Below are 26,312 nucleotides of genomic sequence, written 5' to 3' on the forward strand. Positions count from 1 at the left end.
CACTGTCATATCATGATGCACAATTTTGTTGTCTCCATTACTAATAAGACTATTAACCAAAATATCACACATTTGCAATATCTTTGCGTTATTTTAAAATGATATTTTCCATATTGCCCAGCACTATGAGAACAAATCACCTGGGGCAGGAAAGACAAGTGCCCAGCGGCAGTCTACTCCTGTTAGTTTGCTTGTGTAGATGGGAGTAGTGGAGTAGTGGGTTGATAGTGTAATCAGTCTTAAAAGTGTATTTCAAGGCACACAAAATCCAAACAGACTACATAAATCAAACCTAAACCAGCCGTTTCATGGAGATGTAATGCCATTTTCATGGAGCACTATTTATTAAGACATAACAAAAATCAGACATGTTTGACCAACGTAATTGTTCTCTTCATTGTAAACTGTTCCTAAAACATGCAACCAACATATCTGAATTATTTTGCATAAATTTAAGGGCAATGAAAATAAATTTGAACTCTGCATCCATATCCAGTCTGTATTTGATTGGCGACAAAGTTCTGCCAATAGAAAGGGGGCATGTCCAACATGTTCAGATTGGCATTTTAAACCATGCCTGGTTGAAAGGATTGGAAATTCCACCAAAATTGAAGATCTTAATTATTTTGCAAAGGTAGACTTTAATAAATGACTTAAAAAAATCTAAACATTTTCCCAACAGTGAGTTTTATCAAGGGAAATTATTAGAGGTCCCAAAAATCAACTTCTTGATGTCTCAACGACAATTCTAACAGAAGAGAACATGTCTGCCTCAAAGTTTCTACGATCTCAGCGTGTGTGTGGCTGCCCACAGGGTGCTGTGATGCGTTTAGTGCAGCAGTACATAGTTGGAGGGAAGATGCATGTGTTCTTCCAACCTGCTTGCAACCCTCCTGCTTTTAGCTTGCTGCTGCTGGCTAGCCCTTGTGGTGAACAGGGAAGCATCCTAGCATGTAAGCCTTCCCTCGCCAGTACATAGCTTCTCCTTCACCAAGACTCCTGCCTGGCCTGCATACAGCAGAATGGGACTGATCATCAACACCCAAAAGACAGAAGTAATCTGTCAGATGAGTGCCGGCCTCCTAAGCCACCCAACAACCTTCACAGCAGAAGGGCAACAGCTGGCCACTGTTCCTGCCTTCAGATATCTGGGAAGCATACTATCTGACACCTGCACAATGGATGATGAGATCCAATACCGCCTCAAACAAGCCTCAACATCTTTTGGTCATCTAAGGAGAAAGGTTTTCCAGAACAGCAACCTCAGTCTCCACACCAAAGTGCTTGTTTACAGAGCAGTATGCATCTCCACACTACTCTATGGATGTGAGGCATGGACCACCTACAGCCACCGTCTCAGAAGCCTGGAGGCCTTCCATGTGAGACGTCTCCAGAGGATCCTCAGCATTACTTGGGAGGACAGAGTGCCACACACACAGGTGCTGGAGTGGGCAAACAGCTGCAGCATGGAGTCAACCCTAAACCACCATCAACTTGGGCATGTCATTCACATGCCCAGCCAACAACTCCCACGCAAAGTCCTCTATGGCCAACTACACCTTGGTCAATGCACTGCTGGTGGGTAGAAGAAGCAATTCAAAGACCAAATGAAGACCACATTGAAAAGATGCCAGATCAACACCTCTTCTTTGGAGGAACTTGGCTCCTGCCACATCATCTGGTGCTTTCACGTCTCACAGGGAGTGAAGTATATGAAAAACCAGCGCACACAACACCGTGTAGCAAAGCGTGCAAAGAGGCATGCTTGCAAAGCTACCCTTGCCCCCCACCAGCACCACTTTTACATGCCCGGTCTGCAACCGCAACTGTGCATCCAGGATCAGATTATTTAGCCAACAAAGGACTCACAAATAGGAGAAGATGGTCATCATCAGATACGATGGACAACCAGCACTACCTCAGCAAACATAATTTCATTTCCTTGATCTTAAAGTCATTATTCAAAACTCAAAAACTATATGAGTGGATGGGACATCTTGAAAAAATGTCTACTTTTGCAGAACAATTTAAGAATCAATCACTGTTGAATTTCTCTTTAAAGGAAGGACTCTCCATGCGGAGTTGGCATGTCAGTGTAAGAATGGGCCGATCTTGCCAATTACAAAAAAACACAACCTGGGTCTCAGCCTATTTCTGCTAACGTTCCAGTTGTTTGCCTCTGCGCCTTTTAAAATCACCTCAAGGAGGTGGCAGGGACAAGGAGGGGAAATAGAGAGACTTATTTTAAACTCATTTAAACATAAAGAACCTACCAAGACATTTCTTGTCCACATATGAATGGATGGTCCAAAACAGAAAATAAAAATGTAATCTTAAAAAAAAAAACAAAAAAAACACAAAAAAACCCCAACAAAAACAAAACAAAAACCGTGATTCTCTCTCCCCCCATGGTTTTGCAGTTGTCGATGTACCCCACTGTCCCTCCTCTACCATCCTCCCTTGCCTCCTTTCTTCTTCTTCTGAGGGGCCTTCTTTCGGGTTGCCCCTGAGGCAGCAGGTTTCTGCTGGCGTGGGGGTACCACATTGCTGGTGGCAGAGCCAGATGCAGAGCCTGGCCGAGGTGAGGTGGGCGGGCTACTGGCTGTCTTACTGGCATCACTGGAAGAGATCAAGAAGAATTTCAATGAAGGAAAAAAAAAATCACAACAGCTTTTACATTCATCTGGTGGCTCCTATCAAGAGCAACTTACAATTTGTAACTCAGCAGGATACCCTGCAGTTCAGTCACGTAAGGTTGTTAGGCTACACTGCTGCTTCATTGGAAATTTATTTTTCACCTTCTCGATTGAATGACCAACAGCAGTGCATCTATGGTTTAGTTGTCCTTGTACCATTTACATTGTTGTTTTTTTGGAGAAAGTTACTAGAAGGGCCTATTCAGACAGCTTTTGTATTACCAGGAGAAGTCTGTTGATTTTTAATCATAACTTTAGAAATCCAGAAGGCTTTTCCCCTCACAGAACAAATTACTGGGATATTTTCAGGTTTTCCTGGTAAAAATTACCAACTGTACTTTGGCAGCTTTGACTACAGTGCATCCGGAAAGTATTCACACCCCTTCACTTTCCCCACATTTTGTTATGTTACAGTCTTATTCCAAAATGGATTAAATTCCTTTTTTTTCTCATCAATGTACACACAATACCCCATAATGACAAAGTGAAAAAGGTTTGTAGAAATTTTTGCAAATTTATTAAAAATAAAAAACTGGAATATTGCATGTACATAAGTATTCACACCTTTTGCTATGACACTCAAAATTGAGCTCAGTTTCATCCTGTTTCCACTGATCATCCTTGAGATGTTTCTACATCTTGATTGGAGTCCACCTCTAGTAAATTCAATTGACTGGACATGATTTGGAAAGGTACACACCTGTCTATATAAGGTCCTACAGTTGACAGTGCATGTCAGAGCAGAAACCAAGCCATGATGTCAAAAGAATTTTCTGTGGACCTCCGAGACAGGATTGTATCGAGGCACAGATGTGGGGAAGGGTACAAAAAAATTCTACAGCTTTGAAGGTCCCGAAGAGCACAGTGGTCTCCATCATTCGTAAATGGAAGACGTTTGGATCCACCAGGACTCTTCCTAGAGCTGGCCGCCTAGCCAAACTGAGCAATCGGGGGAGAAGGGCCTTGTTCAGGGAGGTGACCAAGAACCTGATGGTCACGCTGACAGAGCTCCAGCGTTCCTCTGTGGAAATGGGAGAACATTCCAGAAGGACAACCATCTCTGCAGCACTCCACCAATCAGGCCTTTATGGTAGAGTGGCCAGACGGAAGCCTCTGCTCAGTAAAAGTCACATGACAGCCCGCTTGGAGCTTGCCAGAAAGCGCCTAAAGGACTCTCAGACCATGAGAAACAAGATTCTCTGGTCTGATGAAACCAAGATTGAACTCTTTGGCCTGAATGCCAAACGTCACATCTGGAGGAAACCAGGCACCTCTCATCACCTTGCGAATACCATCCCTACAGTGAAGCATGGTGGTGGCAGCATCATGCTGTGGGGATTTTTTTCAGCGGCAGGAACTGGGAGACTAGTCAGGATCGAGGGAAAGATGAATGGAGCAAAGTACAGAGAGATCCTTGATGAAAACCTGCTCCAGAGCGCTCAGGACCTCAGACTGGGGCGAAGGTTTACCTTTCAACACGACAACGACCCTAAGCACACAGCCAAGACAACGAAGGAGTGGCTTTGGGACAAGTCTGTGAATGTCCTTGAGTGGCCCAGCCAGAGCCCAGACTTGAACCCCATTGGACATCTCTGGAAAGACCTGAAAATAGCTGTGCAGCGACGCTCCCCATCTAACCTTACAGAGCTCGAGAGGATCTGCAGAGAAGAATGGGAGAAATACCCCAAATATAGGTGTGCCAAGCTTGTAGCTTCATACCCAAGAAGACTTGAGGCTGTAATCGCTGCCAAGGGTGCCTCAACCAAGTACTGAGTAAAGGGTGTGAATACTTATGTACATGCAATATTTCAGTTTTTTATTTTTAATACATTTGCAAAAATTTCTACCAAACCTTTTTGGCTTTCTCATTATGGGGTATTGTGTGTAGATTGATGAGAAAAAAAAAGGAATTTAATCCATTTTGGAATAAGGCTGTAACGTAACAAAATGTGGGGAAAGTGAAGGGGTGTGAATACTTTCCGGATGCACTGTACACTACCACCTAACTGACAATTACAGACTTGTAGACATGGGACCTTAATTACAAAGGCCAGATAACTAGCAGTGGGATCGAGCACCATCACTCTTTATAGCGCTACAGATCCACTTGGAAGAATGTTTGCCTGTTTTTGTTGAGTTGTGTAAACTACTGGTGTTTAATATGTAAAAAAAAAAAAAAAAAAAAAGCAAAGAGGTGAGACATTCACACCAGTTTGTTGGTTGTTTTTTTTTTTTTTTTTTTTTTTTACTGGATTGCCGTTGTCGCCCAGTAAATTATTCTACCACCTAAACTTGACTCTAGCAGAGTTGTGCATTGATTGAGCTCGACTCCATTGGTACAAAGTGGTGAACTCACAGATCGGCGCAAGCTCCTGTAGTTGCTCCCTGTGTGCCTTTGCCAATTTGTTCCTTCTTCTTGCCCTTTTTCCGTCCTCTGTAGTAGGAGCGCTCCCTCATGGGCAACCATCTCTCTGGGTCAGGAGTCGCTTTGGGGTCAAAGTTCTTGGGTAGTTTGCCTAGAAAATTAAACAAGAGTACATTGCCGAAGAGCAGAGCTGATGAAAATGACAGTATGTGCCATCTTGGGGTCCAAGATGAATGATACGGTAATTGATGAATTTATAATGCAGACTGTCTATTTTGACCACAATTCACTATCTCAAGTTCAATGAAATAAGTCTTCATTGGACAAGGTCTGGTCTGCGCAAGTGTCTTGATGACCAAGATGTTAAGTCACCAAATATCCTTAAAAAAAAAAAAATCCTCCATTTTCTCCCAAATTGTACCTGGCCAATCACCCCGCTCTGTGAGCCGTCTCGGTCGCTGCTCCACCCCCTCTGCCAATCCGGAGGGGGCTGCAGACTACCACGTCTCCTCTGATACAGGTAGTCGCCAGCCGCTTTTCACCTGACAGTGAGGAGTTTCGCCAGGGGGACATAGCACATTGGAGGATCACGCTATTCCCCCCAGTTCAGCCTCCCCCCCAAACAGGCGCCCCGACCGACCAGAGGAGGCGCTAGTGCAGCGACCAGGACATACTCACATCCGGCGTACCACCCGCAGACACGGCCAATTGTGTCTGTAGGGACGCCCGACCAAGCCGGAGGTAACACGGGGATTCGAACTGGCGATCCCTGTGTTGGTAGGCAACGGAATGGACCGCTATGCTACCCGGAGGCCCACTGAATATCCTTTTAACAGGCATCAATGTATTTACATTTTTGTTTCAATCAATTGAAGTGCAGGTATTACTTAATATCTCCCTTTTGGGAGACTATTTATGGGAAGTTTTATTTGAGGAAAAATAGGAGCCAAAGTCACTTACATATTAAGAAATCCTGAAACATTTCTGATGTGTGGATAACTAGCCTCATTTTGACCACATTCTAAATCTTAAAAAAAAATAATCAAACAGACGGATTTCAGCAGAACATTTGTCTTTATGCCAGCAACAACATGTTATTCAGAGAAACCTCTTTTCAAGCCATGCTTTCACTATCATTTCAAATGACTCACTCTTTTTGGGAGTAAACTTATGCGTCAGGCACAGATAACGTTGCCTGGAGGTTGACAGTGTTTGATTCATGGGCCAAGCAGTAACAACGAACCTTTTTTCTTCTTCCTCTTCTTTTTGATGTCTCCTTGGCTGAGAAGAGAGCACAGACCAATCAAGGCTTCATTTATAAAAGGACTATATGACCACTGTAGGTCAATGATTTGCAAAGTGGGCACTAAGGTTTTAAGGCTTTAGTTCTGTGTGATTCACTAGAAATTATCAATTAAATTGAAAAACTAGGCAAAATAATTAGTGTCATTTCTTTTTCTTTTTTTTTAAACATTTGTAACCCTGTGATGGCCTGGCGGTCTGTCCAGGGTGTCTACCCACCTACCGCCCAATGACTGCTGGGATAGGCTCCAGCATCCTGCGACCCTGGTTGGGATAGGTGACTTGGATAATGGATGGATGGATGGACAATATTTGTTCAGGATTTTCCGCCTTTATTTGAGGGTGCTTTTACACCTGAGCTGTTTGGTCCGTTTAATCAAACCTTGGAGGGTTTACCCCCTTGGTGCAGTTCGTTTGGGCAGGTGTGAACACAACAATCACAGTCGGGTGCTGACCAAAACAACCAGACCAAGACCTTGTTGAAGAGGTGGTCTTGGTCCGGTTACGAACAAACTGGTACAGTTCATTTGTGGTAAAAAACATGATCTGACCTAACTGCAGGAAGCATACCACACTTTTAGGATTAAACCAGCTCCCGTTGCCCTGTAGGGAGAACAGTAGTTGCACAAATGCCAGTTGGGTAGTTGAAGTTGATACTCAACAAAAAAGATTACAACGGATTCGTCTTCTTCTTCTTTTGGCTTGTTCCCCGTTTCTCAGGGGTCGCCACAGCGGATTTTACAGTTTCCATTGGTACTGCACAGCACCAATGGCGGCTGTTGTTAACCCGGGCCATGACTGATCCTGTATAAAGCCTAGACCGATCCGGTATGGTCTTGTCAATCCACATAATGATTTGGCAAAATGTTATATCGGATGCCCTTCTGGATGCAACCACTAACTATGGATGGGGCCACAGGTAAAGCACTGGCCGCCATCCCAGTATTCATGAACTTGTATCCATGCCTGTTGCCAGCGTCCAAAACGTGTTTTCCCTGGAATCTACAATGATGGAAAGAGTGTGCATTTTGCACCTGGCATCTCCCTTCTATGGTAGCAAGCAGTACAAACGTATAGCAATGCCCTTTGTAGCCTAAATCCAAACATTTGACAGCCAAAAGACAGTAATGGTGGCTTACCCTTGTTCTTTAGGGAGGTTTTCTCCTGGGACCTTGGCGGCCTTTTTCCTGACAAAGTTGGCTCCATGGGAGTTCTCTAGCTCGTCCACATCCACATTGAAAGACATGGTATCAGGCGAGGGAAGGTGCTTGCTTAGGCTGGTGGATATTGCTGAGGATATATTTTAAAATTTTTGTTGGCAGTTGATTTCAAATACCATTTTCATTTTGTTCTAGACATCTAAAAATGAAAGTATTCTGAACAAAATGTCCACACACAAAATTGCCGATTTTCTTACAAATCTATAGAAATATAGTTAGATTTTCACAATATGGTGTTCTAATGTCAACCACAGCACTTCTTTTTTTTTATATAAATTTATTTCTGATTTTTCCCTTTTTTCTCCCAATTTAGTGGCCAATCGATCCCTATTTTACTTCAAACACCCACCCTTGTACTGCATGTGTTCGCCAACTGCATCTCTTGGGCTGGCAGTCTCGAAGGAGACGCCTCCCCACTTTCGTGACAAGGCGAATCCAGGCCGAACCACTGCTTTATCTGACACACACAGAGACGCATTCATGTGACGAACACAAGCCGACTCCGCCCCCCTCCCGAATACAGCGTTGCCAATTATTGCTGCTTCATCGAATCCGGCCATAGTCGGATCTGATGAGACCGGGGCGTGAACTCCGGTGCCCAGTGGGCAACTGCATCGACACAAAGCCGATGCTTAGACCGCTACACCACCGCGGACCTGCCACAACACTTCTAAAGAAAAACCCATACACAGATGACACGTTTACCAGTAACACTGATATTACAGCTAACACGCAATAGTGATTATAATCAAACTGTGTGCATTATTTGCATTAAAAAAAAATCAGCAGTTCTGTTATAATCACAAGTTCCTGGTGTTTTTGTGTATTCCATCTAAAATACGTTGGCTGAAAAGGATACGACTTTGCTTTATCCGTGTCGACAAGAGAGTAGGCTGAGATGAGCTGTGCCAAGGTGTGGACGTCATTGGTATTTTGCCTGTATTGGGAATGACAATGCATGACAATTAAGACAAGGGAACATTTCTTTGCTGACAGTTGACAGGACAGACCAAGGACCATCGTCAAAACAGAATATGCTTCAGTTTTAATTCTTTTCTTTTGTCAAGTGAATTTTCTCTGGGATGTCTCACTATGAAAGGCTTGCACCAGGATCACATTGCCTGGGCTATATGAAAACCATTACAAACACTTGAACTGAATGATGTGTGCTGCCAAGACACTTCAACAACATCAAAAGTAGAAACACAAGCTGCATGAGCTGGATCGAACAGTCTTAAAAACACATCTTGAATTACAGTCCATGCTGCTGCACTCACTTCCACAGCTGCTCCAGATCACTGATGGCTTCTTTTTTCCGTCCGTACTTCAGTTTGAAGTTGGCAGCTTCTCGTACAAGAGCCAGGTGCACGGAGGACCCAGGCTAATGTGGCAGGAACAATGTGGTTAGACAATGGAAAAATTTTATATACGAGATATAACAGTGTAACCAAAAAAACATCAATATAAAATATAAAAGAAAGCAGCGAGAACACAATATTGGGTACCAACCTGTTTGGCCTGGTAGTACTGAATAGCTTGGGTGAAAACATCAATAGCACTGTCGATGTCCTCTTCATGTGAGTACATCGTTACTAGGGCTGAAATCTGAGAAATAACTCTTGCTGGTAAGCTTGATGGTTATTTTAGTGAGTAAGTAAGATAAATGAACAATATACTGATATACCACTAACTGGATGGTAAAAACAAACAGCCATCAGCTGGTAAAAATTGGCAGTGGCTGGTAATTCTGGCTACTTTAGCAGTCCCTTTGGAAATTAACTAATCAGCAGATTAGACCAAATGGTCTATTAAAATAGAAAACTTGCTGGTAAAATGGTTAACTTGAGAAGTGAAAGGCAGACAAAAACGATCAGTTATGAATTTAAAAAGAACTCTGCACTGCTTAGACTTACCATCCCTTGTTTGTGCTTGAAATCTTCAATGGACCTCAGGATGTCACAGGCTTTTGTAACATGACCTGAGGACAGAAAAGTTTAATTACACATCCTCTGAAGGCTAAAGATATGACAAGTAAAGCAGGCTCAGCCCACAAATAAGACCGACTGTGTAACCATTACTGAAAATGAAATCCCGAGGAACTAAGGCTGGTAGAGTTATATTCAGATGGTAAATTTACGTGGTCTTCAGCTCATGACACCACGTAAAAACACAAGAGTACCTTGAATCAAGTAGAGTTGTGCCATTGTCAGTTTAATACCCGATGCGCTCTCTGGATACTCATCTGAAAATTGCTTAAGAATAGAAGCACAAACGATATGGTGTGATAAATTACATTGGCTTGAACAAGCATAATATCCTCGTCATCCTATATATTGATTTTCATGAAATACAATCACACAGACTACGACTGTTCCTGGGGTAGATAGTCTTTAATAGAGGTATTACAAATGATCAAATATGTATTTAACTAATACATATTGCTATTTAAACCAAACTATAAGCTTCAATGTCAATGAGAAATCTCCATTGCCATCTTACATTTACATTAAGTAGCACAGGGAAAAGCAGCCCTAACCTTGTCAGTGCCACTGCCGGACTCCACCCACACAGCTACACAGGGAATTCAAAACCCATAACTGTGGTCATGTTCATTTCACATGCCCTGCTCAATTCATTTGGATTATAAGTTTTTTTTCAAGGACACGTATCAGACTCATAACAACCTTGCTATGTTGGTAGTTTCTGTACCTGTAGCAGCTCAATAGCCTTGCTGTGCTGCTTCTCTCTGCACAGTTGGGCCACCTGAATCAGAACTGGGTGTGGGTGACTGGGGTTCTGGGTTCGGAGATTAGACGACAGCTTTCTGCACTGGTCAGCCTGTTGGGAGCAGGTGGCACAAAAACATCCTGATTATTGATAGAATTGAAAAGATCCTGGGTACTCTCTGTACCCTCCCCTTATCTTAATCAACTGACAACATATGTACTGGAATCCACTTTGGTGGCAGTAGTGAAGAGACACAATAAAAGCCTACTTCACACCGCAAACAACTGATCCCCAACTGTCTTTGACCTGCCTCCGTATACTCAGACTCAACCTTACTGTATAAAGGTCAGGGTTAGGGATTTGCCATGAAAATTATAGAGTGAAACTGAGGTTTCACATAGTGACATAATATCTCTATACTATCCTTAACCTTCGATAAACAAGGTCTAGTCAAGCAAGTAAAAGATGGTCATTTATGAGTCTTGCCACTCATATCACCCTTGTATTTTCAGCACTGGTATGAATACAGCGAATTAACAAATTATAGATGCCCCACTGTGAGGTCGTCTCCTGTGGCTGTTGTTTGCTTCAGAATATACTCCGCTATATCCATACCTGGTTGGTGTACATGGCCAGGAGGGCTTTGTTGAACTCTATGGCTTGTAGCTGTTTCTTGGCCAGCTTGTACTCCACACCTTCAGCGTTTGTCAGTTTCACCTTCTTCTTTGAGTCAAACACGTTTTGGTCCTGCAAGAATACATAGGGTTGTAATTTATAATAAAAAAAAGTATAAGGGTCCGCAGTCGTGTAGCGGTCTAAGCATCGGTTTTGTGTCGATACAGTTGCCCACTGGGGACCGGGGTTTGCGCCTCGGTCCCCTCAGATCTGACTATGGCCGGATTCGATGAAGCAGCAATAATTGGCAATGCTGTCTTCAGGATGGGGGCGGAGTTGGCTTGTGTTCGTCACATGAATGCGTCTCCGTGTGTGTCGGAAAAAGCAGTGGTTCAGCCTGGATTCGCCTTGTCACGGAAGTGGCGAGGCGTCTCCTTCGAGACTGCCAGCCAGAGAGATGCAGTGAACGCATACAGTACGAGGGTGGGTGTTTGAACTAGAATAGGGATCGACTGGCCACTAAATTGGGAGAAAAAGGGAAAAATCGGAAATAAATAAATAAAAATAAATAAACAAATAAAAATCCAGTATATAAACTACTTCTATTCCAATGGGATTCTGACACTTTACAGACCTCTCAATGTCTATTCAGTTTATTAAAGCCTACTTTAATGTATAATTCTTTCAGAAGTGGTGCTCAATTTTGAGGAGATAGACACCAGTTATAGAGGCAACCAGTATGATCAGCATGACATGGAGGACTCTATGTCACATAGGTGTAAAATGTGGTAATATTTGTGATCTACCCACCTTGTTGATTGTAATGATGTTGTTGGCAGTCACTGCAAGCAGTCCCACATCTGATGGCCTGCAATTACATAGGGACATTACGAGGGAACTATTCAAAATTGGGTGCTTGTGACCACAAGGTTGCTCGTACAAACCTGGGTGACCTGGTAGAATCTGGGGTGGGAAAGCTACAACAGCTAATTCCAAATTGCCTTTGAGCAAGACACTTAATGCTCAAGTGCTCCACTATTGTGCTCAGTGGTACACAACAGGAGACAGGTCATGCTTGGCAGCTCCAAGGTGTGTGAAACTTATGATTCAGCTTATAACATTTAGAATGGTTTTAATATTCTCATTCTCTCTTCTCTGTTCCAATTCGATAATCAAGTGAAATGAGTTTTATACACTGTGGCAAAACAATATTTTGAGAAATATTGGAAGAATACTGACAAAGGAAAAAAAAAAGACACATGTTAAAAGTGAAAATGCAGGCATAGATTTATATACTGATAAGTTACAAAGAAGAAAATGCTCCAGCCTGTAAAACAGATGGACCTGGCAGGCACAACCACCATAGACAGACTCACTTGAGTTTGATGACCTGGTTGTAGAGCTGCAGCGCCTCTTCTGTCCGGCCTTGTAACTGCATGATATAGGCCATCTGAGAGTGGATGACAGCTAGCTCCGACTCAATGTCCTCTTCCGTTACATCCTGCAGAAGCGAAATCTCAGAAATGTCAGTGGCTGTGTTTCAATAAATCAGAGATGGAAGTCATTAAACTATCAGGGCCAGGCATACGGTGATTACAATGGCGCAATGGCATGGTGTCTGTCTTGTCTACCTGGTTCCTAAAGTGTCATTGTCTTTTATATCCACACTTCTTTTGCCACCATCTAAAATCTATTTGAGTTTGTGCCACAAAATTATTTCAACCTTGTGACAGAGCCTCAAAGTAAACATTGTTGTTGGGGTACTATCAGGTATCATATGGATGAAATATTGGGGAAATACTATCTTGATACAGAAAAAAACAAAAAACAAAAACAAAACTGGTCAACCTTGCATCAGAGCAATCAAACTTTAACAATTTCATAAAATCAGTGACTCTTTAGAAATGACTGCAACACTTACAGAATCTTCTGCCAGGGAAATTCGGCAAAGCTCTATAACAAAAGACGACAAAACAATTTGGCGATGTTAAGGATAGAGCCAAGTGAAACAGTGACTCAACAGGAAAGGCAGAGTGATATACAATTTACCTTCTGCTTGTCGCAGTTTATTTAGGGCCTCTGTAAGCTGTCCTTGGCCAATCAGATTGCAGGAGGCATTATAGCATAGCTCATACGTTGTCTCAGGTAGGCCCAGATCATCCTGCAAGGAGGAAAAACAAAAACAAAATAACCACTTTAATTGCTGAGAATCATAATGTACAGTAATTTCTTACTGTGACACTGGTCCAGAGACAGACAACAAAAAAGTTTCAACAAGACTAGGTCAAAACCTAGTATTTGGCTGGATCGTGTATGACCAATGTTCAAAATTGTGGCCAATTTGTCACAGGGATAGTCAGTGGCACTATCTATAATGTGAATTCCTGGATATTAAAAGTTAATCTACAATTTTCTGCAGTGGTCCCAGAAACATTTACTGTTAAAGTGCACTGAAGTAGCATATCTCATGACATGGTTAAGCTACGTGCAAGTTAAAAATAATAATAAAAAAAGTTATATATGCAGTTGCAAGAACAATACTTTCCACTCATCTTGGGATGTTTGAGTTGAAAGAAAACTTAATTGTAATTACAACTATTCTAACGATCTGGTAACTCCTCCTCTTTCATCTGTTTCTATCTGTGGATGTCTCGTTTTTCTAAGACTCACTCTATATACAGTGTTTTCTTTAAAGTGACTGTTGGGGTGCTTTAACTGTGCGCTCTCCCTCATGCATCTCAGCACATGGAGAGCTATTTTCTCTCCCACTCTGCTCTATGCTGGACTGTTACAAAGCACAACCAGATGTGGAAAGAGCAGCAACATATTCTGTTCTAAGCATTTCAATAGTATCCACAAGCAGCAATATATTCCGTTTGTTAGTGTGCGACAAATGGGAAATGCACTGGAACCGCTGTGCTGATTCATTTTGAAAGAGGGAAACTCCAATAGGGAAACTCTCACTTCTGTGTTTACCAGTGACATCATTGGTTGGCCGGCCAATCTTGTAACTTCAGTGACGTTGTTGGTCACTTGATCCAGCGGCCCAATAATGTAACTTGTTCTCTCAGTCACTCTAAACAAGATCACTCAAACATGATCAGCGACAGACATTCACGGTTGCAGGGCTGGCCCCGCTGGCTGGTCCAGCCAAAAAACAAAACAAAAACATACGGACACACACACAGACTTAAAATACAGCTCAGAGTGACAATGCCAGGCTTGCGTTTCACTCTGTACATTCAACATTACATAGCTGCATAAATTTAAGCAGTGTTGAAAACGCAAGTGAAACTGAATGTAATGAAAAATTGTACATAAAGTTTGAGTTTATGGGGGATTAAGTTAACTTGACATCCAATTGTCATTGTGGGCAAAGTGTGAGGAACTGGGTTATATGGACATAAATCATCCATCTAGGAATCTAACCATAACCTATCCAACTCCTAATGGTGGGCTGATCTGCCAAAGACGAGACACTGAGCACAGGCAGCTATGAAATCACAATGGAGAAAACAAATATGTCAAACATCCTCAGATATTTGTAACATGAACACTGATGCAAGTTGCAGAGATTCAATACATTTCAAGTGATGTATCAAGTCAAATTTCTTCTACACGCAGACTGACTACATTAGTAAAACATTGTAATTTGATATGATAATCTGATGGATGCTTAAAATTTAAATGTCATGGTGGAGAAGCACTCACCATATTAGCCTTCTCCCACTGATTCATTGCTGCTATCACAGCAGCGAGGTTGGTCTTCCTCTCCTCCTCATACTCATCCTGGGAGTTCCGGATCAGGTCAGTATAGACTGCCTTGCACTCATCATAGCGCTCCAGTCTGTACAGCTAGGCAATGAAATGACAGATAGCTTCAGTCAGCAGGGCCCTTTAACCCTAAGGTTTGACTCCCAAAGGCATGGGAATCAAACATAATAGCCTTCAATTATAAAAAGGTTCAACTGCAGTGGTTTTGTGATTACGATCAAAGTCAAGCAATGGTTGCAGATAATTAAGGAAAAAAGTGACAATCTGGTTTACAGTGATTGTCCTAGATTTTCAGGTGTCAAACACGAAAACAAATTTGTATGTTTATTAAAGATATGAATAGTTTAGTGGTCAATTTCATTTACTTATTAAAACACAAGATTCTTTTGATAATCAGTATTTTTACAATAATGAGCCCTACAGATTTTTGAAAAGTTATATCCAGTCCACTATTTGATCTGGCTCACACCAGCAGAGGCTTACCACTTGACCATAGAGCTCCTTCAACTTGTCAGTCTGCTCAGATGCACTTTCAATGGTCTTCAGGGCACTTTCCACTCTGTTCAACCGGTACTCACAGTAAGCCTTCTCAAAAACGACAAGGTCACTGTGGAAGGATAGAAATAAATGGGTTGTATCGTTGCCAGGTATGGGCAATTAGAGGAGTTCCTAATCAGCAAGGCTGGTACCTGGAACATTTTTTTTTTAATTTGTATAGCCCTATTTCTAACAATGTATATTTACAAAGGGCTTAACTTTAAATAAAAAGCAAAGGCTGGTTGAAAGAATTATAGCATGCCAGCTAAAATAAGTTGATGTTCAGAATAGATTTTACAGTGAATAACTGGAAAAGGGAAGCATTGTAAATAAGCTGATGATCCTGTGTGACTCATGAAGAGAGCACCAGCATGTGGCAGAAACACTACCAAATTCAGAGGTTACAAGATGATCAACTATACTTACATGTGGTTTTGAAAGGCAATTGGGTGGAAAAGCACCCCTTAGATATCCTATTATTATTGCTTATTCATTGTTCGGCACAGCCATTTCCATCATGGACAGGACACACACACACACTACATTTCATAATATACCTGCCAAGCACTTTTGAAGAGGCGTTCATGACATTCAGCGCCTCTTTAAAGCTGCCATTCTGAACAAGGCATACGATTTTACAATGAAGGGCTGTCACGTCATCCTTGACTTCTTGCAAAACTGCAAAAGAAAATAACACGAGTCAAAACACAAATAAGTAACGTGCAAAGCACAAAACTCCAAATAAGGATGCAAGTTCGTGGTTCTTACTTCCAATTACGGGCAGTAAACTCACAACAGGGGTGATTTTCAGTATTGTCATTGAACAGAACAGACTGGACGGCTATGATCAGCTACAGCTTTCATCCAAGCTGTCTGGCTAGGGACACGTCACTAGTCAGCAAGGACGACATATTTATAAGACAAGCTATTTCTTTAAATCAACAGACGCATAGCAGCACATGACTTGGTAGCTTTATCGCTGCAGCATGTGGCGTGGATGAATCTTTCGTCACACAAACTTAGACCACTGTGCAGTTTGACGGTTTGCAGCAGACTGACGTTAGCCTGGCTAAAGGCTAACAGCTGTTCAGCTCACCGATCAGTCCCTCTGCTAATCAGCACGTCGAACAGAAATCAGAAATTATCAGCGACATCACAATAAGCAGCTCTCGCAGGAGCTAAATCGGATGAAATAAAACCGTACTTTTGTTTAGGGCTTTAAGGGCTCTGGTGAAGTCGCCATTCTGTCCACAGCGGTTCACTTCGGTCCACAGCGAAGCGGCTAAGCCTCCACCACTCGCCATTTTCGCTGCATGGGTATTGGGGTTACCGGAAGCAGAAGATTTACACTTCCAGGTAATTAAAGGATAAACTTAATCTCGGTTGTTCAGACATAAAGACCAACCAATGACAATAATATAACTTTTTTCAACTTAATTAGTACTATAAGACATAAAACAGTGTATAGCGATGGAATAAATTACAGATATCGTAGTTTAATTAATTGGCTTAGCCTAAATTGAAACTGAAACCGATATGCCTCAAACTATATTATATCTCAAACAAATTACAGCAAATGAAACGTTGATTTACTGGGTTTTAACTGTTTGAGGATTTTTACGCGTCTAAAACGAACGGTGGTCCGCGGAGCGCATGCGCAATGGGTCACTCTAGCTCTCACGCGCAGCCGTTGTGGTGTAGGCTGCAGTGTCAAGCCAAGCGACGGGGTGTTGTTGTCTTTTTCCAGGGCTGGTTGTCAAGCTTTTGTCCAGGAGAGATGGCCGGGATTAAAGGTATGTAAATTGCTGTGGTCATTCTCCAAGAGAAACAGAACTGAATTCCGGCAGAGTTTTTGCCGTGGTTGCATTTCACGGCTGTAGATTGATGCGCTTGCTATTACGGCAAGCTAGCTGCAGTGAGTAAGCCGCAAGAAGGCCAACATAGGCTACAACAAGTACCTTTTACTCTGTTGGCTTTGTAGCCAAGCAGCTAGTAGCCGCTAGCTTTGTCACTGGCAATGAGAGACCTATGCGCTCTTATCGGCAATCATGCGGCGTCGCTTCTATTACCCGCATTTCATTTACATGTGGCACTGTCGGCACTGCTGTTAAGATAATTAACGCTAATTGGCTCTGCCATGCCTGAATTTTTGTGACACCTGCAGTCTGATTGACAAGTGGCGTCAGCGTTAATGTCTATTCAGGCGGTTAGACTGCCTCCTTTAAATATAGCTAACAACTATGCTTAGTGAGTGTACGGTTAAAAGGCTCACGTCATTCTTGAGTGCCAGTTGATTTTTTATTTATTTATTTAACTCTGTGAAATCAGCTGATTCATCACATGATGGTTTCGCCTCTCAACCGAAAGTATTAGCTAGAGGCCCGACTCGCATGGTCAGATGGTCTCTTGAGGCTTTCTGAACACACACACACACACACACACACACACACGTTTGCATGCACAGATCACAAAAGACCATTGTCTGACTGAGGGCTAATTACCCTCCTCTGTTCCTCATCTAGCTCTGATCAGCCTGTCTTTCGGTGGAGCCGTTGGCCTCATGTTTCTCATGCTAGGATGTGCCCTTCCTGTGTATGAGTAAGTACTACATCACCTCTTGTTGTGATGCTGGCTTGAACCTCCTTTCACAAGATACAACCACAACTATTGCTCATCTTATTCCCCATTCTGTCATTGTGATATAGTGTGATGCTAATGGTGCATTTTTATTTAGAACACGCTTTTCAAATTGAACAACATTCAAGCAGTATGAAAGCTCAAAGTAGAATCAGAACGCATGAAAGCTAAGTAAAACAAATAAGCCTGAATGAAATTAAGCTATTTTGGAGAAAAAGGCCAAAGTCTACAATGCCTTCTGGTAGATGGGAAAAGGATTCTTAAGACAAGCAGTGGTTAAGCAAAAGGTCTTATCATAGTGTATCACTTTGTTCTGGGGGTATGGAGGTTGGATAGTTATAGACTAGTAAAATGAGTGGGTAAAGATGTCAGAAAATTGACAAGAGGATGAATTTAAACTAGTCTAAAATGTCAAGTCGGTGTATATTTTGGCCTATAACAAACATTTTTGAAGTCTGTTTGAAATTCAGTTAGAAACCTTTTGACTGTCCTGTATGAGGCAGTGTTTGTTCCATAGCCTTTCTATACTTTGACTGCACCCTCAGTGTTAAAACCAATGGCAATGTTCTTGCCCTCCCTCTCTTTCTGTCTGTCTGTCTCTGCAGCAAATATTGGCCACTATTCCTCCTTTTCTTCTATATCTTGTCTCCCATCCCATACTGCATTTCACGGAGGATAGTTGATGACACAGACTCAGCCAGCAATGCCTGCAAAGAGCTAGCCATATTCCTCACGACGGGCATCGTGATCTCAGCCTTCGGCCTGCCCATCGTCTTTGCTAGAGCCCAAGTAGTAAGTGAACTTTTTAGAGCACTTCGCGAAAACTAGGTCAGAGGGTTTTATACATTCTCATGTCACAACTGTTAGTGGACACAATTTAAAATCTGAAATTATGAGTCCCACATTTTATTAAAACAAAAAAAAAATCCTATGGTTCCCTGTAAGTTTTGATTTTTGTTGCTGTTGAATCTCTGTCAGTTATACCACTATACACTGAATAGAGGGTGACATATTAGCCCTTGATATTGGAGCCTTTTTACAGAAAAGCTATTTGCTTACATTTTCTGATTAGGATCATGAGAAGTGGATTAAACAACAGTCAAATTAAACCATTCCTCATTTCACTGGATCGTTTTGGAATCCCTTTAAGTAGGAAGGAAGGAACCCTTGCTGTAGAAAACAACTCAAGCCAAAAGACTCAATCATATTACTCCATTGAAGCAGGAAACACATTAACACATTCTTTAATCTACTGGCCAAAGCAACTGGAAAATCTAGGAATTTGAATGACATTTTCACTACTTGACCAGCCAAACGAATTTCAAAAACTGTGGGTTGGCTAACCCACAGTCATTCTCAGAATAAGTGGATTATCAATTACCCCCAAAGTATACAAGCGCTGGACTGGTGTTAATTTCCCACCCCTGCTGTGCCTGGAACATGTAGAGCAGTGGATTGAAATGTTGTTGTAAAATATTCTTTTTGGCGACCCACATGTTTTTGGCCTAGATACGCGCTGCAGAGCCGGCAGTATCAAGGAGCATTTGTTGACGTGAATTATTAACACTGATTTCCAGATCGCCTGGGGTGCGTGTGCGCTTGTGCTAACGGGTAACGCAGTCATCTTCGGTACCATCCTGGGCTTCTTCCTGGTCTTCGGCTCCAATGATGACTTCAGTTGGCAGCAGTGGTAAAATGGCATGAGGAGGGGTAGTCTGCGCCGTTTTTATTATTAGCGTTCAATGATTATTGTTGTTATAACTATTTGGTTCTTGTTATTTATATGGCCGCCCATCGACAGACACACAAAACCAGTGCAATACCTGTTTGTTTGTTTTTTTCCTTTCTTTATAATTGTCTGCATCATGTTGGACTCACACAAGTTGGATGGAAAAGTTGACTTTCATTTGGATTTTTCATATGTATAATTTAGATATTTCCTTTTAAGGCTTCGCTGTTGTGATTTATCACTGTCTGCGTACATTTGGGGTGTTTTAGGGTAATTAGCAGTGATCACAATTGCTTGTTATAAGTGAAAATATCCTTCTTTTTTTTAAAATCCAACTGAATGTCAAACAAGACTTGAATTGACAGGGCCCAGAGCTGCCTGATCTTTTTCCCTATTGAGCAATGTTCTGTGAAAAGAGCTGGGAGTTTTTTCCAGCGGACATAATCGTACATGTTGGAAACCAATACACTCTTCAATGAGTCTTTCCTGAGCGATGAATCAAGACAACAGGAACCATATTACAAGGACATTTTCAGGTCTCTTGGTTAGGAATTGTCTTCTTTTTTTTTGTTGGATACATTACAGGACGAATACAGGCAATTAGTTTGCATGTTTAACCAAGTTATTTTTTCCCTCTCTCTCTCGACCACCCACAGATGACAGTGTATTGTCCTGTTGATGTGTGTGTGAAGGAGTTAGGCTGTTGCTGTCAACACCCAATGCTTCCTTAATGTCAACACTTTTACCTTGGCAAAGGTGATATTGGTATCTAGTTCGCTGGATGGTTTTGTACATATTACAGGAATCTTTTTGGGGGTTTTTTTCCGATTTTTTTAAAAATTATTATTTCTCATCATTTCTCATAGAAGATGATTATTTCCGTTTTGTTGAGTTCCTCATCAACATCTTTAATGGAGAGGATGTTGTGGCGCGGAGGGACCAAGAACTTGACTGTTTTATTTTTACATTAAACAAAGGGAAAAATACGAATGCGGCACGCACGAGTCACGACTTTTGTTTTTCCTTTTGGAATCACATTTTATCCCTCCCCTCATCACAGAGATCAAATTCAAATGGCCCATTAATACCCAGGAGAGAAGTTTATGCAGACAGTTCCATGCCCTGTTCTGTCCATTTAAGCATTTTGCATTGATTTCTCTTACCTTGCTGTAATGATGGGCGGTCTTTGCCTTGCCTTGACCCAGCAGGAAAGGTTGAGAAAGCATGAAAAGACAGAAGTAGCCAGCCAGTGAAGGGATTAGGCCCCGAGAACAACAGCCCGATGGGAAACTTGAGGCCAATGCTACTAATAACCAAGCCTCAGTCAATTGATGTTAACCCTTTAACTGTTAAGGTGAGGCTATTTGGTTCTTGCTGCTTCATTGGAAAACAATCCAAAAAATATTGCATTTGCTTCAAAAGTAATATTTAGACCAACCCCTATCTCTAAAATGACATTTGGTCCAGGTTCAGAGCACCTACCATATGACGTCCTCAGGCCACCTTTATTGTGTGGGTTGAAAAAAAAAATAAAGCTCATGGTTTTTTGATTTCCACTTGAAGTTGCTAATGGGTACTCTGGCTTCTGTGAGCGGTCTGTACACGGGCTTGTGTAATTTGTGGTATCTCTAGGCTCAGCAGCAAGCAAGTCAGGTGCAGCTTTACAGTTTGCTGTTGCATGTAACTGTATTAGTGTTAGCTAAGCAAGGTATTAAGCATCTGTCACCCCATGTCAGTACACTGGTCTGTCACGTGGAGAGGGTGGATATTGTTTTTAGGTTTGTTTTGTTTGTTTTTTATCGCCGTGTCATGAATGGTTCTGTTATTTTTGTGAATTAGTGGTCTCTTGGAAAGAAGAGTTCTGCTCCAAACTTGCACATGTCCATTTTAGTTGCTAGGGTGGGGATCATTACAAGGCAAATCATTCAATATTTCTGAAATAAAAAGATAATCCTGTAAATGTGTTATTTTTGTCAGCCAACAACTTTACCATTGACACCTAGCGTATAAAAAAACCAGAAGAACCCCCCCCCCCCAAAAAAATGGCCTCAAGCGGCAAGGTTCAAACTTTACCTCACTAAATGCAAGGAAGCTGTTCCATTGGCCAAAATTAAAGCCGTAGCAGCATCGAGCGGAGTTCAGGCTTCACAAAGCTGAGCCAAGTCACTTCAGCTAGTTTGAGTCTGTTTAAAGGAGCGAGACCAATCACACACTGGTTTCATCATTACAATGTATACAGGAAAAGCATTCTAAATTCAACCAAGATGTCCATGTAGTAAATAACATCTTATCTTGTCTACCATACACATTGGGGAGCTCATTGATGAATAAAATCTAATTCAGTGCTGTTTATTAACATTTCCCTCCAAAAACAATTGGCAAAAGTAAATACTTTGACTGGAGTTAATGGAGGCTTGTGAAAAGAGAAAAGGGGTAATGCAATGGATGGTGCTGTTATGATGTTAAGCCATTTTTGTTCTTTCATCTACAAATGATCCAGGTTGTGTGGTATGTTTGATTTGTTGCTATGCTGAAGATGAATTGGTGGTTTATCCTCACAATTTGTTTTTTAAAAGGCAGACACGTGAAGACTCCAGGTATAGCTGATTGATTGCTGAGTCAATGAATGATCTTTAGAGTAGCATTTTCAATAGACATGACTGAAATATGAGCTAGTGCCAGCCAGGTGAAGAATGAGCATACGATAGAATGCAAAAGCTACTGTTTGGCCCAGATGTGCTATATTGTATATTATGTTGCACCCATTTGGGTTAAACATGTGCCTGAGCACTTGATAAGAAATTTATCAACTTATGTAGTGATTTTGCATTTATCATGTAACTCATAATGTACAACGAGGTGTCCAATTATACCGAGGTAATGCATTAGGCTAAGAACTCGAGAATGCTTAAAGGTTCTATATGTAATATTCTAGCCCCAGCTCGTCCTGTCTCGTAATACCACTTTGTACCTCAAGAGGTGGCTAGTGAGTCACTAGCGTCCAGTCTGCCCTCGGTCCAACATGAGAGGATGACATAGTCTAATACATAGTCTAATAAACTTTACAGTATCCTCAAAAATGTACAGCGAACTTAACAACCTTCCAATTGTGCCTCATTTCATAACAGTAATGGCAAGTGGTTGCAATATGGTGAACCAATTGCCATTTTTTTAGTCAATCCATTACTTGGTCCATACAATCTTGGGTTTTTGGCTATAAATATTTTAGCAATGCCAGGGACTGGAATTGCTCTGTTTAAATATTCATGAAAAATTCAAAGGAATTAACTGAAGTTATGTAGGTTTTTAAGTCCTATGAAATTTTTGTGTAGTGCCAAATCAGGCTAACAACTTTTGTTTTAAACTGTAGGGAAGGCCTGCTGAACAGAACTAACAGGTATTTAAATGTTAATAAGCATCACCCACTAAGTTGTTATTCTAAAAATGACAAACTACAGTCAAGTGAAAGGGTAAAGTGTATAGATGACTTAATAGATTTTCCACAACAAAAGAAGCCAAATGTTTATTTTTTTTTACATGCATGAGGCAGCATTGAACCTTCCGTAATGAAACAACAAAACAGTTACAATGGGAGGCAATTTACAATCAAGCAGAACTTTGAATAAAGTGCAGGAATTATTCAAACTGACCATTAAAAAACATGAGGGAAAAAAATTAAGCAGATTGTGAAAAAGGCTAAGAGCAAGGCATGCTTGATAACACTAGAGCCTACATGTCGTCAGTAAGAAAACCATTTAGGCTACCGTCGACGGAGGAAGCCGTGGCAACGTGGGAGGCCGGAACAGGTGCAGCTGCCGGAAGTGGCTTACCACAGGACAGTTTGGCAAGGAAATGTTTGTCATTGAAAGACATTTTGGTGCTTTCTAAAGTAAGGAAGTGCAGTCGCAGGCCTTCAACGCTATTTAACATCCCTGACAAACCTTGTTTTTCCAAAAAGGATTTTAGGACCGAGTTGTTAAGGGTCAGCGCAGATTCCACACCGTCAATGACGGCATGCGGGACCCCGCTGGCTGTAGCCAGGAACAGCGAGGTTTTTCTTAGAAGCTGACATCCCTCGCAGCGGTTGAAGGAGGCAGATTGCCTCTTGTAGTAGGAGTGGCCTTAAATCACCTCCAGAGAAACGTGGTAGCTAGTATCTAAAGAATGTCTGTCAGTTTTAGCATTTGAATGAAGACTTGTAGAGATGTAGATGTTACATCATTTTGCATATTTTTCAAAATATGAAGTGACATACTTCTGAATTGACCATAGGTTGCAGTGAGGCACACTTATGTCACATCAGCGGATGTGCTGAAATTTTCAGCACTCGAGGGTTTTTTTTTTAAGTTTTGAATGTGAAACATCTAAAAATGTAGATTTGTTGTAATAAGCCTCGCCCACTTTAATCAAGCACTACCAAATTTTATGCATCGACAGGGTCATGACCCTAGCCTAGATCATCTAAACCGAATTTCGTTCGAATCCATGCAGCCGAATTATGAGGTATAAACTTTTCGCATTAGGGGCGCCCCCTAAGGGTGAACCAGATGTGCTCGATGAACACCCCTCAACATAATGTGTAAAGTTTCGTGTTTATTAAAAAAAATAATAAAAAAATAACGAATTATGTATGACCAATTTCTTGCTAAACCCGCCCTTTGCGAAGTTTTTTGATCGATGGCTGCCATGTTTTTGGACTGATGTTACTCATTTGTAATGAAATTGCGTGTCTCAGTCCCCCAAGACTGTATGCTAAATTTGGCGTTAATACAGTTAAAATCCAAAAAAGTAGATGTCAATTACTTTTTTTCCCAGTTTATTGGAAATTAGCAATAAATCAGTCATGGCAGACTTTTATGGTACAACTGGCTTTTTTTGTAGAGCACATTCAGCTCTACAAGTCAATCGGGCTCGAGGTGTGTGTGTCCTGGCCTTTCAAAAAAAAATTTTTTTTGGAATATGAATTATAGCACTACTAACTTGCCATTTGTGGTCATGTTTCTTGTGAAGCAGTTACACACAATTTCCAGTTATTAGGCCAAGTTTCGTGTCTCTAGCTCGTTCCAGCTCACGGCAGAAGACAAAATGATAATAAACTGGCAGAAACTCAATTTGAACCCTAAAAAACCAAACACTGTCCAGTGTGCTGTTTGGCTTTGAGCTTCTATAGATGTTAGAGGGACATAAGGTAGGGGATTCATCAGCAGGTGGACATCTCTGTTCGGAGCAAAAGTCTTCACACTGAAATTGAAAGCACTGATGTTAAGTTTGGTTACCTCTTCCGGAGACTGGCTCAGTTTGTGAGCTAGCCGGTATTGCTTCCCCCTTCTTCTATCCCAGAAACAACAACCTCAGTGGAGATATTGATTGTATGAATAGCACCACGTTGATAGCATTTTTTTTTTTTAGCTCAATTTTTTTTTTATATAACCCAAAGTAAGGTAACGCTGAAAACTAATGACCTGTGTGATCTTGCCTGTTATATGTAACATCAGTTTAAAGCTAAATGCTAAACACACTCCTAACTAGAGACATGCCCATTTGTAGTAGCCTGTATGTTTGTCTACTCTCGCTGGACAACCAGGGTAATTGTGTTCCTGAAGTGTGAACTTTTGACACTGTAAGAGTTCTAAGCTTATTATACTGAATTTTTGAAGAAATTTCTGTTCTGAAGTCTGATGTTAATTCCACTAGCTATGAAATCTGGTCCACTGTTGTCGTGGGATGGGTTTGTTTTGTTTTTTGAGAAAGCTGTTCTGTTCTCTAGCTGAACCTGGGGGATGTTATATTTATTTGTTTTATTTTACTTTCAGTGTAGATGTCCAGCGTCATTTTCTATCTACAACTTTTATGTTGAAGAGGCAGAAGTCAGCATCATGGTTTTCTTTTTTAAAAATAAACAACATTTTTGAACATCCTCTCCTTTTGAATGATTTCAAATTGCATTTTTAAATGGTGTTGATAACATTGCATCGGACAGGGTTTGGTTGGTTTCTTTTAGGCTACTTGTATGCCTTCACAAGTGCATAAGCATTACTGATATGATCTGCATGTCCTAGTTACTGCAAGTGCTTTGGTAACACTATACCTTCAGGGAACATTACCCCATTGATAATGAGGAAAAACAAGAACGAACAAGATTATAATTTCTGGTTGGTTCTGAGGGTATTAAACTGAAGGTATTAAATGTGCTTAGTTGGGATTTTCAACATCCTGGACCATTATATTTGATTCACAGAGAGGAAAAGATACTAACACGCATATCATGACACAACAAGGATATCTACAGGTCTTAAAATCCCTCAAAAGTAAATAAATAAATAAATAAAAGTTTTAAATTGTCTTAAATTTTACTTTTTAAGCTCAAAACCCTAAATAGTCTTGAATGTTGCTGAATATAACATTTAGATTGCTCTACAAAATGTAGACATTTTTTTGGTTTGCATTTATCAAAACAACCTTGCAGTGCATTCATTGTCTTAAACATGTGCTTGCACTGGGGAATTGAACCCTTAACTCTGCTACAGTTCAAATCAGTTTCCTTCCAAAAGAGGCTTTTTGCTAAGCAGGACACTGACCTCTTATAGGTTTACCTGTTAAGACAGTAGGGAAGTTGGAAGGAAGGCAGAATAGAAGGTCTGAGGACGTGGGGGCACACCTGTAGTGTCAAGTTTCCTGTTAAAAAAAAAGCGTGCACAGTGGCCCAGTGG

General features: G+C 41.3%; 2 protein-coding genes across 2 annotated transcripts; one reads left to right on the plus strand and one right to left on the minus strand.

The window, feature by feature from the left end:
* Window positions 1-313: 313 nt before the first annotated feature.
* srp72 (signal recognition particle 72) lies at window positions 314-16,540 on the minus strand. The gene is made up of 19 exons (XM_056282520.1): window positions 16,441-16,540; window positions 15,794-15,914; window positions 15,183-15,306; window positions 14,637-14,780; window positions 12,975-13,086; window positions 12,847-12,878; window positions 12,302-12,426; window positions 11,736-11,793; window positions 10,926-11,057; window positions 10,293-10,421; window positions 9,763-9,835; window positions 9,497-9,561; window positions 9,093-9,188; window positions 8,861-8,964; window positions 8,443-8,520; window positions 7,503-7,640; window positions 6,305-6,342; window positions 5,053-5,212; window positions 314-2,619 (listed from the first exon to the last, which is right to left on the minus strand). The coding sequence occupies exons 1-19, from the start codon at window positions 16,538-16,540 to the stop codon at window positions 2,448-2,450; spliced, it is 2,001 nt and encodes a 666-aa protein (XP_056138495.1). The 3' UTR covers window positions 314-2,447.
* Window positions 16,541-16,958: 418 nt separating this feature from the next.
* leprotl1 (leptin receptor overlapping transcript like 1) lies at window positions 16,959-21,552 on the plus strand. The gene is made up of 4 exons (XM_056288258.1): window positions 16,959-17,029; window positions 17,759-17,834; window positions 18,479-18,665; window positions 19,451-21,552. The coding sequence occupies exons 1-4, from the start codon at window positions 17,014-17,016 to the stop codon at window positions 19,565-19,567; spliced, it is 396 nt and encodes a 131-aa protein (XP_056144233.1). The 5' UTR covers window positions 16,959-17,013; the 3' UTR covers window positions 19,568-21,552.
* The last annotated feature ends 4,760 nt before the right edge of the window (window positions 21,553-26,312 follow it).

This window comes from Lampris incognitus, chromosome 1, assembly GCF_029633865.1.
Source record: "Lampris incognitus isolate fLamInc1 chromosome 1, fLamInc1.hap2, whole genome shotgun sequence".
NCBI lineage: Eukaryota > Metazoa > Chordata > Actinopteri > Lampriformes > Lampridae > Lampris > Lampris incognitus.